The sequence below is a fragment of the Stylophora pistillata genome, chromosome 2 (assembly GCF_964205215.1).
Source record: "Stylophora pistillata chromosome 2, jaStyPist1.2, whole genome shotgun sequence".
NCBI classification, from domain to species: domain Eukaryota; kingdom Metazoa; phylum Cnidaria; class Anthozoa; order Scleractinia; family Pocilloporidae; genus Stylophora; species Stylophora pistillata.
Genome location: NC_142520.1, coordinates 8,102,201 through 8,117,714, shown reverse-complemented (window position 1 = coordinate 8,117,714; position 15,514 = coordinate 8,102,201). Strand labels below are relative to the sequence as shown.

The 15,514-nt window shown below is 37.5% G+C and overlaps 2 protein-coding genes and 1 pseudogene across 20 annotated transcripts in view; 1 reads left to right on the top strand and 2 right to left on the bottom strand.

Moving 5' to 3' along the window:
* LOC148736918 (uncharacterized) overlaps positions 1–15,514 on the top strand; it is a 700,731-nt gene that overhangs the window by 35,553 nt on the left and 649,664 nt on the right. For 4 of the 19 annotated variants that reach the window (XR_015997177.1, XR_015997176.1, XM_088750732.1 and 1 more), the window contains exon 3: positions 6,453–6,525. The exons of 3 other annotated variants lie outside the window; for them this stretch is intronic. Coding sequence is in view for 13 of the 16 variants with exons in the window: in XM_088750732.1 (XP_088606858.1) it covers positions 6,453–6,525 (73 nt within the window). In the remaining 3 variants the exon portion in view is untranslated. Of the gene's footprint in view, positions 1–4,552; positions 4,630–6,452; positions 6,526–7,755; positions 7,827–7,871; positions 10,028–15,514 lie in introns of those variants that run through there. 12 more of the 19 variants (XM_088750748.1, XM_088750749.1, XM_088750750.1 and 9 more) reach the window with 9 other exon arrangements.
* LOC148736954 (adhesion G protein-coupled receptor D1-like) lies at positions 707–4,363 on the bottom strand. The gene is made up of 7 exons (XM_088747710.1): positions 4,343–4,363; positions 3,741–3,891; positions 3,406–3,440; positions 3,170–3,258; positions 2,604–2,724; positions 1,699–1,740; positions 707–1,574 (listed from the first exon to the last, which is right to left on the bottom strand). The coding sequence occupies exons 1-7, from the start codon at positions 4,361–4,363 to the stop codon at positions 1,422–1,424; spliced, it is 612 nt and encodes a 203-aa protein (XP_088603836.1). The 3' UTR covers positions 707–1,421.
* LOC148736953 (polycystin-2-like protein 2) overlaps positions 13,112–15,514 on the bottom strand; it is a 6,345-nt pseudogene continuing 3,942 nt past the window's right edge.

Here is a 15,514-nt window from a genome sequence, read left to right as displayed (position 1 = left end):
GGGATTATCTTCTCAAATTTTTTTTGAAATCATGAGTTCTATGTGAACCTTTTTAATGGTTTTGACCATCGACATTTAAAGGGTCAGAAAACTGAAGACAAGATAAACATGCAAAGGGGTGAAGGAAGGAAAAGTGTGAGTCATTACGCTTGAGAGCAGCAAGATGCCAAACCTAACATGCTGAACATATAACTAAACAAGATGTAACTTGGTAACGATTCACGTGATACATGGTCATCATTTAATATATCTATATACAATTGAAAGGGTTTTTAAAGTCAAGTCGTATGTAAGTGCTTTCTCTGAGATCAGAGCCGGAGCACTCTTCACGTGAAGAGAGAAATGGAAGTGAAGTTGAAGATGAAGGACATTGAGGTACGTCAGTTTTAATTCTGAAAATGTCAACCACCGAGCGAACAACTCATAGGGACGATCTGTAACATATTCGACAAGCTTTTACTTTTTTTTAGAAGACAATAATATAGCATTAATAAGAATGAAAAACCACAACGCGAGTAACCATTACATTTCTTCAACCGAGAATGCATTGCGCATTATTCGCGGGAAATTCGAAGTCGCTGGGTTGAAACTTATTTGGAAAACGATCAAAAATCAGATCGCTTGGTAAGGCATTTTTTTATGACAATTCCGTTGAGAAGTACATTTGAAACATTTCGATAGTTTATTTCTAAAAAGAGTAAAGGTGTCCTTTAAATTCTCAATTATTTATTCATTTGTTTTTCAACTTTAAGTCTTTCCTATAGCTGCTATTACTACATAACGACAAACTGTTTGACAAGAGGCTCTGAGCTTATTCATTACTTAAAGGGTTAAATACTGTACCATTGTTTAAGAAGAGCTTACATTTGGCACTGAAGATTTCAAAAAGGCTAACTAACAAATAGAAAAATAGTACTAATGATTTCAAAATCAAAAGACGACTAGAGACAAACACAATATTGTTTAAAAACAACTAAGTCTCAAAATGCATTAGACGAGGGCACAACATATCGAGAGTAGCGTTGAACCGTTTGGAAAAATATCCTTCAAGTAACAATTAAGTCCTGACCTCTAATTTAAGGGATGACAACTGACCTCTGATTAGATATCACAAATGAATCAACAATTTTCTTCGACTAGTTTAGCGTAAGTCTAAATATTACTTCATATCAACGATTAAAAATGGAACTAAGCCTTTCTGCGTTTAATCCATTTTTGAACGATCTCAAGGATTACTGACTTTGAAAAGCTGGCTTGCTTTGGTATAGAATCTTCGTAACTAATGCCAGTAATGACTGTCACACTACAAACGAGTTACTCCGACAGCCAACGAACCGAGCAAAACGAACTGACTTTACCGTCAGATTAAAACTGAGGATCGCATTAAACATTTGACAGCTAGTGGCAGCCTGCTTGAAATACTATTTCAGTTCAAATTCATGGCTAGACTGCAACTCAACTGCCCCCTCATCGCCAACAACACTTGTATTGATTTGTAAGCCCTTCGTAGTGGAGTTTCCGATATACGTAGATGGAAAAACAGTGTTCAGCTTTCTTTTCAATCGCTCTTGAATCTGTTGATGACAATCGAAAACAAAGTCAATTGTGTAGCTAGTATTGATATATTCAATGCAGTAAATTTAATGTATCTAACTTTATTGATCCGAAAAACCCATACCTGTGAAAAGTTCATCTCACCTGGCTGTTTCGCACACAGTGTAGAGCAAAAATCAGGAACCCCTGAAACAGAAAAATGCTCTAAAAATCACTGAGGTTTTTTTTTTTCTTTTTTTTTTTTTTTTTTTACTGTGTGAAGAATTGAGAACGATTTAGAATTTCTTTGATAATTTAATTTAAATTATAGTGCATTTACACACGCAAAATATTTTAGTATAACCAGGTTAGGCTAAAAAGAAATTAGCGATTGAGAATTGAAAAACCGAGTTTTCTATACTTTTCATAGTAATTGTAATATGCTAATCTGGACATTGACAAACATTACGTCAAGCCACCTCTATGAAAAAGAAAAGAAAACAAAAAAATCAAAACAAGTTTAATTAAATAATTTAAGAGCCACTGACTGTAAATATCGAGAAACTGCTGACAGTTGCAGAATTTTGTAATTCATTTTATTATTCCTACAGTACTCTTTTGATAAACCTTTCTCCAAAAATTATATTAAAAAGTTCTATCGCGCTTTGTTTTATTGGTAATATCGAAGAGTTCAAAATACGCGTAGATGACTGTTGTTCTCTCCGCCTTCTAGAAAGCGATGGAAAATTATGCATTCTCGGCAACCTAGTGCAGTTTCTCGATAATAAGGGTTAGTTGCTCCCAAGCTTTGGGGTATATGTAGTGGTATTATTAAAACGTTTATCAGTTACAATAGATTACATAAAAAAATGGCAGGAGATTCTTTACCGTAAATGATAATACAGATTAATTACTGATTTCTCTCTTCTCCTCGTGTTATTTATCCTTTTTTAGGACCAATTCGATCCCGCAATAATCAAAATGTACAACCATGAAAACTGAGGGATTTGCACACCAGTACTTTCTAGTGTGATGAATTAAATTTCATAAATCACAAAATTAACGCTAACCTGCGTAGAGTTGAGGATGGTAAAAGTGTAGGTGAAAACTTTGTGCAATGGTGACAGAAAACCAAACAGCCACGTGACACCCAGCAGGGGAATCAACACCACGCCCGCTTTAACGCCAAGTCTAAAAGATGAGAACAATTGCAACTTGGCATGGGAGTTAGTCTTTCCTTAATTTTGTTCGCATTAATTTATCAAATTTAGATAACCCACAGATTCCGTATAAAAAGGAAGTAGGCGAGTATCATAGACCAAGGTGATACCAAGATATTAGGCCGACCGTGGGGGAAAAAGTGAATTTTGTTTCTCCGCGAACCTCAATGATCCGCAAGGAGAAGCCGAGGAACTAAATTGGAAAACTCGTTTATATAAGGAAAAACGAGAACGCAATTTTAAAAATTGCATTGCTTGGAGGAATGCATGTATATTTATTTGCATGTTTCACTTAAACATATATTTATCAAACTTCCATTAGCTTGTTTTGTTCTTGTTGTTGTTGTTATGCCCTGTTTTTTTGTTGATTTGGTGGTTTTTTTTTTTTTTTTCGTGTGTGATATTTCAAAACATACCTTATTTGCTTGCCGTAGTTGTCTTCCGCCAATGGTTCTACAAGCGTAGTAATCTCCCTTATAACTCGTACAAGTATCAAAATGTTGAGCTGAAAAAAAAAATTAAAAAAATTAAACTTTATATTGGAAAATGGACGTCGGATCAAAATAAACACGAAAGTCAATTGTTCACGAATGTGTGACAAAGAAAAAGTTCCAATATACGAATCATCATATGATATGAGTTATAAACTTACGGTTTCGATATTAATGTCAAAAAAATCCAGATCAGCTTATTAGTCGAAGACAACCAGCAACTGGAGCAAAGGATAGGCAAAAAAGTAATGAAAGAAAATTAATATTCCAGCCGATGAAACGGTATCTCTTTCAAACCATCTACAATCCCTGGCAGAAGCTAATGATTTTCTTACTATTTCTCACTGGTGTAGCTTTGGAGTTCATCTTTTCCAGAAACGATGCCCAGTGAAATGGCCACCAAGACGATAGGAAGGCCTTCAAACAGAGAGAAAGAAGAATGTAATGTATGTTGGGGAATCATATACCAAATAAGGCGGTAAATATTCATAAATACCCCATGACATGACGTGATACATGTGCATCTTGGTGTTGATATTGTACACCTTTACAACAAACAGGTAGAGATAAATTCCCTCGACCAGCATCCAACAGAAAGCGGCCATCAGGAAATACTGGAAAAGAGCTGCTGCTGTGATACAGGCAGCCTGCAAAAAAGAAAGAAAGAACACAGGAGTATATTACCCGGCTGTGAAAATAAAAATTAAAAAAATCACTAAAACTGCTATTACTATGTTGTATTTCAAAAATCTGATCTGTAAGCACTTCTGGTTGTGCATCAATAGTTTCACTGTTTTCTATTCTATAGTCCTTGTAGTAATAAGCTGCAAATTGTGTGAGACAAAGGTTATCTACAGCAGGAATAGAGGCTGGTCTAATACAGTAGAATTCAATGATGTTGGATTAGAATATACACTGTACTGTCATCATCCAGGTCATTAAGTTCTTGTTTTGTCTGTTAAGTCAGTCTCAACAAATAATGTTGCCTGGAAAATTTTCCTTATCCAGAGTTCAGGTATACAGGTTTTTTAAATGACAGCTCATAATTAGAGCCTGGTGAAACAGCTAGTGCTGAATAATACTGTTCTTCTGTAATACCAACAGAGTTGAAAATATCATGCTGACTTAGTGAAGAATCATAGCTAGATTGACTTGGATTTAGTACCTCATCTATTTCTGTTTTATCAAGGAAAGGACTTCTTTTTGTTTCTCCAAAATCATGGCATAGTGGTTCTGCAACAAGAGTAGAATTTGTAAAAAAAGTGACCAAAGTTAGATCTGCATTGAATGTTCTTGTATTTCCTACAGGTTTTAGAATGGCTGTGCTTCTGGTACTTTTTTGCGATTAAGTCGTGCAGTTCAGCATTTTCCTCCTTAGTTGGCAAGTAAGCCTGTACATGTTTATCTATGTAGTCTATATATGCTTATTTATTGTCATGGGTTAGCTTGGACCAGTCGTCACACCATATAAGGGCATGTAAATGGGGACTCCCTCGCATCTGAAATTCAATACGAAGAGCATAGTACACTATTTTACCAAACAGTTTAGCATTAGTGAGCAACACTTTAGTGAAGAATGTTTCAACTCTGTACTGGAAGTGTTTAGCAACTAAAACAGGATTAAGATTGAGCATTTCTTTTGACACTTCTCACTGTAAGACGGTGAATCAACTTGTTCATTAGTTAGATTTGACTTGTATTCTTGCTAATACTTGAAAAAGCTCAGGCCATCTTAAATCAGCTCAAGACAATGTCATAAACCTTGTTGGAATACCAAGTTATTTAACCATTGCAATTACTTCATACATGAATTTTTGCCAGTATGGTGGTGTTCCTGGTATTTGCCTCAGAAATAAAATGCTTGATCTTTGACAATAAGGTTCACTTAAGTCTCTGAGGATTGCCATTGTGTCGTATACAAACCTCGCAAACTTTAAAACACGTTCTCTAGTGATACCTGCGAAAGTATTTCGTATAATTTCCGGTAAGATTTTCGCGGCCAATCAGATCGATTTCTCTTACATTGTGTGCTGAGACTGAAACTTTTCACCTCCAGCAAATCTCCATAGCACGGTCCAAACAAACATAGTGAGCAACTGAGCTACTAGTATATGTCCATGTTAAAACACACGAAAGGACTCTAAAGCTCACTTCACTCTGATTGGGCAGAAAAACACAAAGATTTTCTGGCACCAATCAGCTGGCAGAACGACTGCGACCGTTTGGAACTAGTTTTGTAAGACAATGTCCCCAGGGGCTCTTCCTGCCCTAACTTGAAATTGACTCAGTCCCTGGGTCTCGGAGGATGTAGGTAATATAGCATAAGTAGATACATACATACATACATTAGTTGACCACTCCCACATCCATGGGGCTTTTCAGGGCCAATCTTACAGCCACCCATCCCATCCCAGGGAAGGACATCCACCACACGCTAATCTCGTGCATGGGAAATTAAAAAAAACAGTTCAGGTTGTTTTCTTTTAATTGGTCTATGATATCTGATAACGGCTTTGACTTTTGTACATTATTTTCATAGTGTCATTAGTATTCATCAATGATATCTTTTAGGCAAATATGATGAATCACTAAAACTGCTATTACTATGTTGTATTTAAAAAATGTGATCTGTAAGCACTTCTGGTTGTGCATCAATAGTTTCACTGGTTTCTTTTCTATAGTCCTTGTAGTAATAAGCTGCAAATTGTGTGAGACAAAGGTTATCTATAGCAGGAATAGAGGCTGGTCTAATACAGTAGCATTCAATGATGTTGGATTTGAATATCTCTGTACGGTCATCATCCAGGTCATTAAGTTCTTGTTTTGTCTGTTAAGTCAGTCTCAACAAATAATGTTGCAGGGAAAATTTTCCTTAGCCGGAGTTCAGGCATACAGGTCTTTTTAAATGATAACTCATAATTAGAGCCTGGTGAAACAGCTAGTGCTGAGTAATACTGCTCTTCTCTAATACCAACAGAGTTGAAAATATCATGCTGAGTTAGTGAAGAATCATAGCTAGATTTACTTGGATTTAGTACCTCATCTATTTGCTGTTTTACCAAGGAAAGGACTTCTTTTTGTTTCTCCAAAATGTTAGTTTTATTAGTTTCATCCAAATCCTTGCATAGTGGTTCTGCAACAAGAGAAGAATTTGTAAAAAAATTGACCAAAGTTAATTCTGCATTAAATTTTCTTGTATTTTCTACAGGTTTTCGAATGGCTGTGCTTCTGGTACATTTTTACTATTAAGTCATGCAGTTCAGCATCTTCCTCCTTACTTGGTGAGTAAGCCTCTACATGTTTATCTATGTAGTCTATATATAATTATGCTTATTTATTGACATGGGTTAGCTTGGAGCAGTCGTCACACCATATACGTGTATGTAAATGGGGACTCCCTCACATCTGAAATTCATTACGAAGAACATAGTACACTATTTTACCAATCGGTTTAGCTTTAGTGAGCAACACCTCAGTGAATAATGTTTTCAACTCTGTACTGGAAGTGTTTAGCAACTACAACAGGATTAAGATTGAGCATTTGACACTTCTCACAATAAGACAGTGAATCAATTCGTTCATCAGTGGGATCATTGACTTGTATTCTTGCTAATACTTGAAAAAGCTCACTCCATCTTAAATCAGCTCAAGACAATGTCATAAACCATGTTGGAATGCCAAGTTGTTTAACCATTGCAAGTACTTCATACATGAATGTTTGCCAGTATGGTGGTGTTCCTGGTCTTTGCCTCAGAAATAAATATGCTTGATCTTGGACAGTAAGGTTCACTAATCTCTGAGGATTGGCTCTTAATTGAGAAGCAGTGACAGATTGCCCATCAACCTTCTTTAGAGCAATATTTATACTATCTGATACTTTCTTTTGTTCAATTATGAATAATTGTGCAATAAAGAGGTATTTAGGGTTTGTGGCAAACCTTCCAATGTAATGTAAAATTCTAACATTAAAATATTTCACTGGTGAAATTGTAACTTGTCGTTCTGCTGTGTACCCATACCTGCCTTTGGGAAACAATACTGGAAATGCTAGTTCTTCACATTGTTTGTCAACCATAAATAAGACAGGATGTTTGTTTTCTCCTGATGCTATACTGTAGACTTCATTTCCTGCTGACTTCCCACTATCTGTAATAACTGGATAGTTTGGTATAATTGACTCTAAGCATGTGTCGCATACTGGGGCTCTAAGGGGTCGTCATTTTCTTCTTCGTTACTATTTAATTGATCATTTTCTCTTGCATCATACTCCAAAGCAGGATCACTATCTGTTGTTACATTGTTTGATGTACATGTAGCTTGTTGATTTGTATCATTATCATCTGCATCATTTTGTAAAGCTGTGATATTGCTATCAATATTGTTAATTACAATTACTATATCTTTGTACAATGGATTATGTGTACTTTGAGCCAGTGAAGACCTTGCTGTATTAACTCTGGTCGTACTGCTTGAAAATAAAAATGTCCTCTAAATTGTAACTTTCTTTTTAGCTTTATGATTATTATACCAGATCTGTCTGGTGGACGAGGGAGTTGATTACATGTCTGATCACATTCTACAGGTACATTGCATATTGCACCTTTAATTTTTCTCTGTTGTCCTTTAGGCATGACCACAATCTTCTCAAATACTATGCATTGAGCTATTAGTATTTCTTGTAGTTTTTCTAGTGAGGATAGTTCTGTGGGTATTTCATCCACATACCTATTGTTCACTACAGCCTGACATGGGAATTTTCCTTTTATAACCTTTGAATGACATGTGTTTTTGCCTGTGTTTTCTCATGATGCATTTCCTTTCAAGCTCAGTAATTTTACATGAACAGCAAATAAATTGTATATCATATTCCAAAGTCTGACAGTCTTGCTTATTTTGAATGATATTAATTTCCTCTACTAGATTATTCACACCACGAATGTGTTCTGTCTGTTTCATTGCAGGTGAATGACTTTCTTCATATGTTAGAAGAGAAAACAATTGCTTTACTTTTGTATTTTGTCGATAAATAAAAGCTGTACAGTAACTTCAAATCCACATTAAAAAGCCCGTTTTCCCAGTGTGGTTCCTTAATCAAGGTCTCTAATTTGCGCAAGGAACGCCTGGGACCATGACCCCCGTTTGGCGATTAAAACGGCTTGAAATTTCAGACTCGGGCGTCCCTACGGAAGCCCGAGTAACTAGGCTATTATTTTCTAATACCCTACACGTTATTTCTGAAAAGGTGTTGCAACGAGCGTTATTTATGACAGAACAATCATGAATTATATCGTGCATTCCTATTTCATAAACGCGTAATTTTGTCATTGTTGTTAACTGTTTCCAAATCATTTTGAGTCTCAACAAAACTAAAAACTACATTCAGAAACAAGTTGAAACATATATCCTCCTCTGTTTTACTCATATACTTACTTTTATTAGGGTGTGGACAAAGCGTGGGGTAGGCCCTCGTGTAGGCCATAGCCTACCATGTGGTCTAGCCTGTGGCCTATCGGTGGTCAGATTTCTAAAAACAAAACTGAAATCAGAAAGAGTCGAACGAATACGCTGGCGTACAATTCTATGTCTCTAAAAAGGGTATACTAAGAGGTCGCTAACACGATTTACAACGTTCAAGGGAACGAAACAATGCAATTGTTACAGCACTCACCCATAACGGTAGGTTAAGGGGGGGAGGGGAGAGGAGGGGCCAATAGTGCGTGGTCGCAGAGGCTATGCAAAATGGCGGTTTCACGGTACAGGCTGTTAGTTGGTAACATATTGTGGAGTGCTAGTGTAAAAATGTGTGAAGGCACGGTGGCCTCATGGTTAGTGCGCTTGACTCCGGATCGAGTTGTCCGGGTTCGTGCCCCGGCCGGGACATTGTGTTGTGTTCCTAGCCAAGACACTTTACTCTGACAGTGCCCCTCTTCACCCAGGTGTATAAATGGGTACCGGCAATTTAATGCTGGGAGTAACCCTGCGATGGACTAGCATCCCATCCAGGTGGGAGTAGAAATACTCCTAGTCGCTTCATGCTACAGAAACCGGAGTTAAGCACCGGCCTAATGGGCCACAAGGCTCGTAAACAGACTTTACTTACTAGTGTAAAAATGTAATGAACGGCGTAAAATCGGAGAATATATCCAGGTAAGAAAACACAAACATTACTTGCCAGGCCAATTTTTTAAGCGCCTCTTAAGTGCTGTAGAGTATTGAATTTGCAGCGAGCATCCCGGGACACGCAAGCATCGCCGCCATAAACATTTCGGAAACTTTACTTGCTTTTCCAAAGGAAGGGCTAGTATTGCATTAGTTTGAAAGGTGAGTTGAGATGATGTTTGCCCAAAAGTTGCGTTTAACCGGCTTCTGTTCCTCGATTTCCTATCAGAAGGTAAAAAAAGTCTGACCGGAATGTGGCCACCAAAACAGCAGTCGTTGGTAAGACTACTCAGGAAAACATTCAATGATATCCTTTTAAAAATCTGACCACCGGTAGGCCATAGGGTAGGCCACAGGGAAGGCCATGACCTACCCCACGAATCTATCATCTATCTAGATGATAGATTCGTTCATAAAATTTAAGGTATAAGGTTCATTTCTCGACAGACATTTGCTCTCCAAGACAAATGGGGGGAGGGTGTCGGAAAAGTGACGTCAGCCTTGTAACCTCGCAACGCGAAACCAAGGGTGGTCTTTACGATATTGTGGGTTTGTAAAAGAATAGGTTAAGATCGACGCGATACGAAGCGTGTGATGACTAGAATAAAGATAGGAAAAAAACTACGCGAGTGACTAGTGTTGCTATACTGGGATTTCCAACACAATGACGCTATTGATGAGCTTTCCGTCTTAAGTGCTTTGGAGTCCAGTGTTGATGATATTCGCTCGTGGATGTTAACCGACAGTCGTAAGCTAAATGATGATAAGTCTCAATTTTTGGTTATAGGAACACCTCAGCAGTTGGTTAAAGGTAATACTGAATGCATACGAGTGGGTGATTGCAACGTCTTAGCGGTCTCCTTTGCTAGAAACATCGGCCCTTGGTTTGACACAAAATTGTCAATGGTTACCCACACAACGAAATTGTCTGGTTCTTGTTTTTATTATCTTTATAATATTTGGCGTTTACCGAAGTACCTCTCTAGACGGTGGACTTAGACTCTTGTGCATGCATTTGTGTTATCTAGGATTGGTTTTTATAACAGTATCTTGAGTCCGGTTAGCTCAATTGGTTAAAGCGCCGGATTGTGTTGTGCGGGAGGTCGAGGGTTCGAACCCCGGCCGGACCAATTCTCATGGTCTTAAAAGAAGTGAGGAGAAATTGCTACCTTCTATAATCAAGAAATAGATAAATATTCTAGTCTTCTCGGATAAGCACTAATAAACCGTAGGCCCCGTCTCCTGCAGGGTTAGGGGTAGGAGACGTTAATTTCCCACGCACGAGATTACTGTGACGTGGATGTCCTCCCCTGGGCTGGGATGGGTGGGAATTGGCCCTGAAAAGCCCCCATGGGGAGTGGTCAACTATTGTATGTATGTATGTATGTATGCATGTATGTATGTATGGTATTCCTGACTATCTGTTCAATGGGATTCAAAGAATACGGAATGCTGCGGCTAGGCTGGTTTGTCAGCAGAGTAGATACTGCCATATTACACTCTCACTTTTTAATTTGCACCAGTTAAATTTCGAATTGTTTTTAAGATTATTTTAATCACATTTCAGACTCTTAAAGGTTTAGCACATGCATATGTAGCCTCTTTAATCTCCATTAAGTCACCTTCATGGTAGAAGCTTAGGAGCTCTTGTAATAACCTCCTTCTCAGTTGCCCTAAAAAGTTGTCCAAGGTTTCTCTTAGTGATCGCTTCTTCGCGTATGCGGCGCCGAAACTTTGGAGAATGCTTCCTCTGGAGATTAGGTCTGAAAGCACTGTTGCTGGCTTCAAGTCTAAACTTAAGACACGTTTATTTCGTGATGCGTTTTCATAGTCCGCTAATGTTAAGTTTCATGTGTGTGTGTGTGTGTGTATTGTGATTAAAACAAATCAATCAATTTTATTATGTCCATATGTAAAAGGGAGCGTCAGAGGTTTTCTGAATTTTTACCTTCATATCTTCTTTGATTTAGGGTTGATTCTTAACTCGTATTTTAATTCGCATTTGAGCATATTTTCGTGGAATTTGCGCACTACAAATGCTGTATTATTATAGAGTTTGCACTTAGCGCACAATGTATTGACAGTACTGTAAAAATTTTACCGAACTGAAGCCCACTTGATAGCAACCCAAGTGCAAAAGATTTTCTAACATTTTAAAGGAGATTGTGTGTAATGGGCAAAACGATACTCGATCGCATATTACTGACATAAGTCACAATTATTTTCTTCTCTTTATAAACGGACCAATGAGGCTAGAGGCTATTTCCACCAGGTGTGAAGCAATGGCTGGCTTCATTAAAACGAGAAATTCAAGATATTGAAATTGCTTGGATTACAATTTGTTGTAACGCAGATGGTGAAAGTTTGATAAAATGCGCGGTTAATGAAAATAGTTCAGGAATCCTGCTTAGATGTAGATGTCTATAGCGAATAAGTATTTTTCCTAAAGAAAACGATTGCAAGTATTCCATCTGTCAAATGGAAAAAAATATATATATCCATCCATTCATCAAAGAAATGAAGTTGCGCGTTGTAATTGTTAACGTTTACAGCGTATGCCATTAACTTCGTCGGTATGGGAATTAGGATAACCATGAAGGGAGGGGAGGGAGGGTGTGTGGAGGAGTGAGTCAATAATAAAATTCCAAACCCCAAGACAGATCAAAAAATATAGCATAAAATCGCAAAATTTCCTCAGCACTATACTGTTTGAACAGTTTTATTTTTCGTCTTGATGTCCTACCACCATTTTTTCTATGTTTTTGTTTTAAGAATAGGTCTTCACTGCACACGCCGCAAGCTTGGCTATAAATTAGACAATTACTCGTGAGTTAAAAAATGTTCGCCTCTCGATCGGACCAAAGTTGGATATTTTCTTCTCACAAATATACAACTATGCTTTACAAATGGCAGCATTGTTGTTTTGTTAGTTGTTTTTCACCGATTATAAAAGATCTCCGAAGAATTTAATTGCTTGGTACTGAAAACTGTAATTTGTTAATGCACCTGAGCTATTTAGCTTCAATATTAAATTTATGGTCAATTAAACGATGAAGAGCAGTTCAGGTGATATAATTGATCATATATATAAATTGAAAGGTTTTTCCATTTAGAAACAATCCATTTTACATAGCGAATTCATTGGGAAATGGGACAATTAAAACTGTGACGACTGATGTCATACTGCTGTAATGGGATCGATGGAAAACATAAGTAGTATGCCATTTTTTTTTTTCATTCTGTCTTTGGGGTGTAATTCGTTAATTTCTACAAGATACGGGTGTCGTTTTGAAAGAAAAAAAATTTACATTTTAAAAATTCAAAGAAGCAGGAGCCGAATTGAAAAGAAAACGCAAAGATAGACCTGTCGCGAGTTGATCTGTCGCTGAAAGCATCTACTGTGAAAATTCCTCGTTTAAACTCGTAACATTGTAATTGTACTTACTGCAAACTAATTATGCGTTAATATTACGATATAGTATAGTTAGTTAATAGATATATTAGAAAAAAATCCATACGCTTTCATTGCTCGTGTCAGAATATGGCTACATGCTTCCTGCTCTAATGCTTCTCCAACGAAGAATTTTGATTTAAACTTCCTCTCCGGACACAACATTTTCAAGAGGAAGGTTCAGATACCTCTATGCGGCTCAACCCGAAAACCTGCCGAAAAATGTGGTTCTAACAACCAAGAACGCGCTCGCTGAGGCTAACCATGGAATAAGTGACTAAAAAGGTGTCACTTCCCCAGGAAGCACCATATTGCTCACCAGGGACTAAAGGTTTCGCCAGGGCGGCGGCCCACAACATGATTTCGTTATTAGTATAATTCTCCAAGGACGCGTGAAATGTTCCCTGTTGGAGTCAGTCATTGTTTATGGCCTAGGAGGGGAGTGACATGTTAAGGGGGATCCCATGGTTCTCAGGGTGAACCGTGAGGGGCTAGGTCGTTACCAGCAAAGTATAAAGGGAGACTAAAAACTTTCTGTTAAAAGCTTTTTAAGAGGACTGTCACGACAAAACGATTATGAATTGAAAACTGCATAATTGTGTCGTCTCCAAATTAAAATAACTTTTTAACATGCGCCGAACCACATCTCGTTCATTATTCTAAGCATCCTCCTGGTGTCTGTGTCGTAGAAACTTGGACAAGCATAAGGGGAGAGCGGGTCAACACGTTAGAGACCAGCAACATGATGTCAATTTTGCGTACATAACTTTTAAATTATTTCCGTTCGAATTTCAGCGAAGCATGGGTGGTGCTAGTTTCTCCGAACAAAAGCGCTAAAGAAATATATAAGTAAGTCCAATTCAATGAACACAATTTCATCATTACAATACAATAAATAAAACGAATAAAAATGTTGAATACGAGAAAGAGAGATCCCCAGTTACTAAGAATAAAAGTGATTAAAAATATTTACAGCAAGTATCACGAAACTCTAAGACACATATATCATCCTTCAAATCTTGAATACGGGCCTTCAAATCTTAAATACGGGCCATGTTAATATACAATCACTTGGCTCAAATGAAAAGTCGTATACAAGTTCTTCCTCTGGGATCAGCTCAGAAAACTCTAAAACAAAGTTCCGTGGTTCTTTTTTTCCTTTCTTCGCTACAATCGTGCAACACGCTGAGGAACTCATTGCGTCTCTGCAAGATGTCTTGTGCTCAAGTATCCGTTTTTCATCTTAGTTTTTGATGTAGTTCTTTACTCTTTTTCACATTTTCTTATTATTGTCTCTAAACCTTGAAGTTTCGAGCCTTTGCAGTTTTTAATAACAAATTAAAATCTTCGTCTTCTTCTGAGAACTCTGAAACAATTCTCTCCAGTCGTTGTAACAGGTCACGCTTTCTCCGGCCTAATCTATGGAGAGAAGACTCTACGACATCCTCTTGAAATCTCACTTTCTTTTCTTCTGGACGTTTGCTGCATTCTTCATTGCTTTCACCTTTGAGAGATTTTAACATGTTGCTTATCTTGTCAAAAAATGATTGTTTCCTCGTGCTGCACTGTTTACTTATTGTTCCTCTAGATTTTTTCTCCCCCAAAACTACGGTAGCCTGACTTTTTAAATCAAAGTTCAGATTCAAAATGTTCTTGGAGTCAAGGCCAACGTTCCCTAAATGCTTGTCTTTTGCGTCCTCTGATTTTTGGAAGGTTCTCAACTGACTCAGTGTGTTACTGATTGCATATAAAAACTTGTTTCTTTCTTTTGAGGCCGAGCAACTGTGCTCATCAATAAGTTCATACAGCTCATCCCCGTTCACATTATTCTTAGCATCCGAAAGGGCATCGTCCATTATAACGATAAAAAAGTTCATGCAAAGGATAGTAAGAGTTAAAAGAATTAAATACGCGAATACTCTGGCGTATATGGTGTTGGCCTCTGCTAGTTCATTGATTGGTCTAGCTTTCACTCGACCAAGAGTTAGCTCAATCTGGAAATAAGCTCCTTTCAGCATCGTAGAGTAGCGCTCAGATACATAACCAAACATCAAGACACCGAAGTGCAAAAATGCAACAAAGAAAATTAAAAAAACTAAACTAAACGAGGTCAAAGATCGTGCAGATATCTTCAATGTTTTGGAGAATAGAGCAACATGGTTGTTGAAGCGAATCATTCGCAAGAGTTTGGTAGTGACGATGAAAATCAGAATACCAAGGACGGCGTTTTCTACTTCTTGGCAAGTGATAGCTTCTTGAAAACTTGGATTTGCGTAAATGTTTTTATGTACTTTGCCCATGATTGAAATAACTTTACTCTGTCGTATCATATAAGTTACCACGGCAAACAGAGAGAAAAAAATTTGGAATATTTCGATCCAATTCCACATGGACTTAAAATATCGAGAACGATGATTATAAAGCCTCAAGGTTTCTCTCCCAAAATAAAAAAAAAAACAGATACAATGAAGAGAAACGTGCAAATCGAATAAAACTGATGAGAGGAAGTGTCAGTAGAATCAATTGACAGACTGTGGGTTTGCACGGAAGCTGTTTTCAGCCCAGATGTTTGAACCTCGTAGAAGTATGTGGCAACGCCTAATACATTTACTGATGGATTAAACGTAGAAAACTCTGCGATGACCACTCGAGTTTTTCTG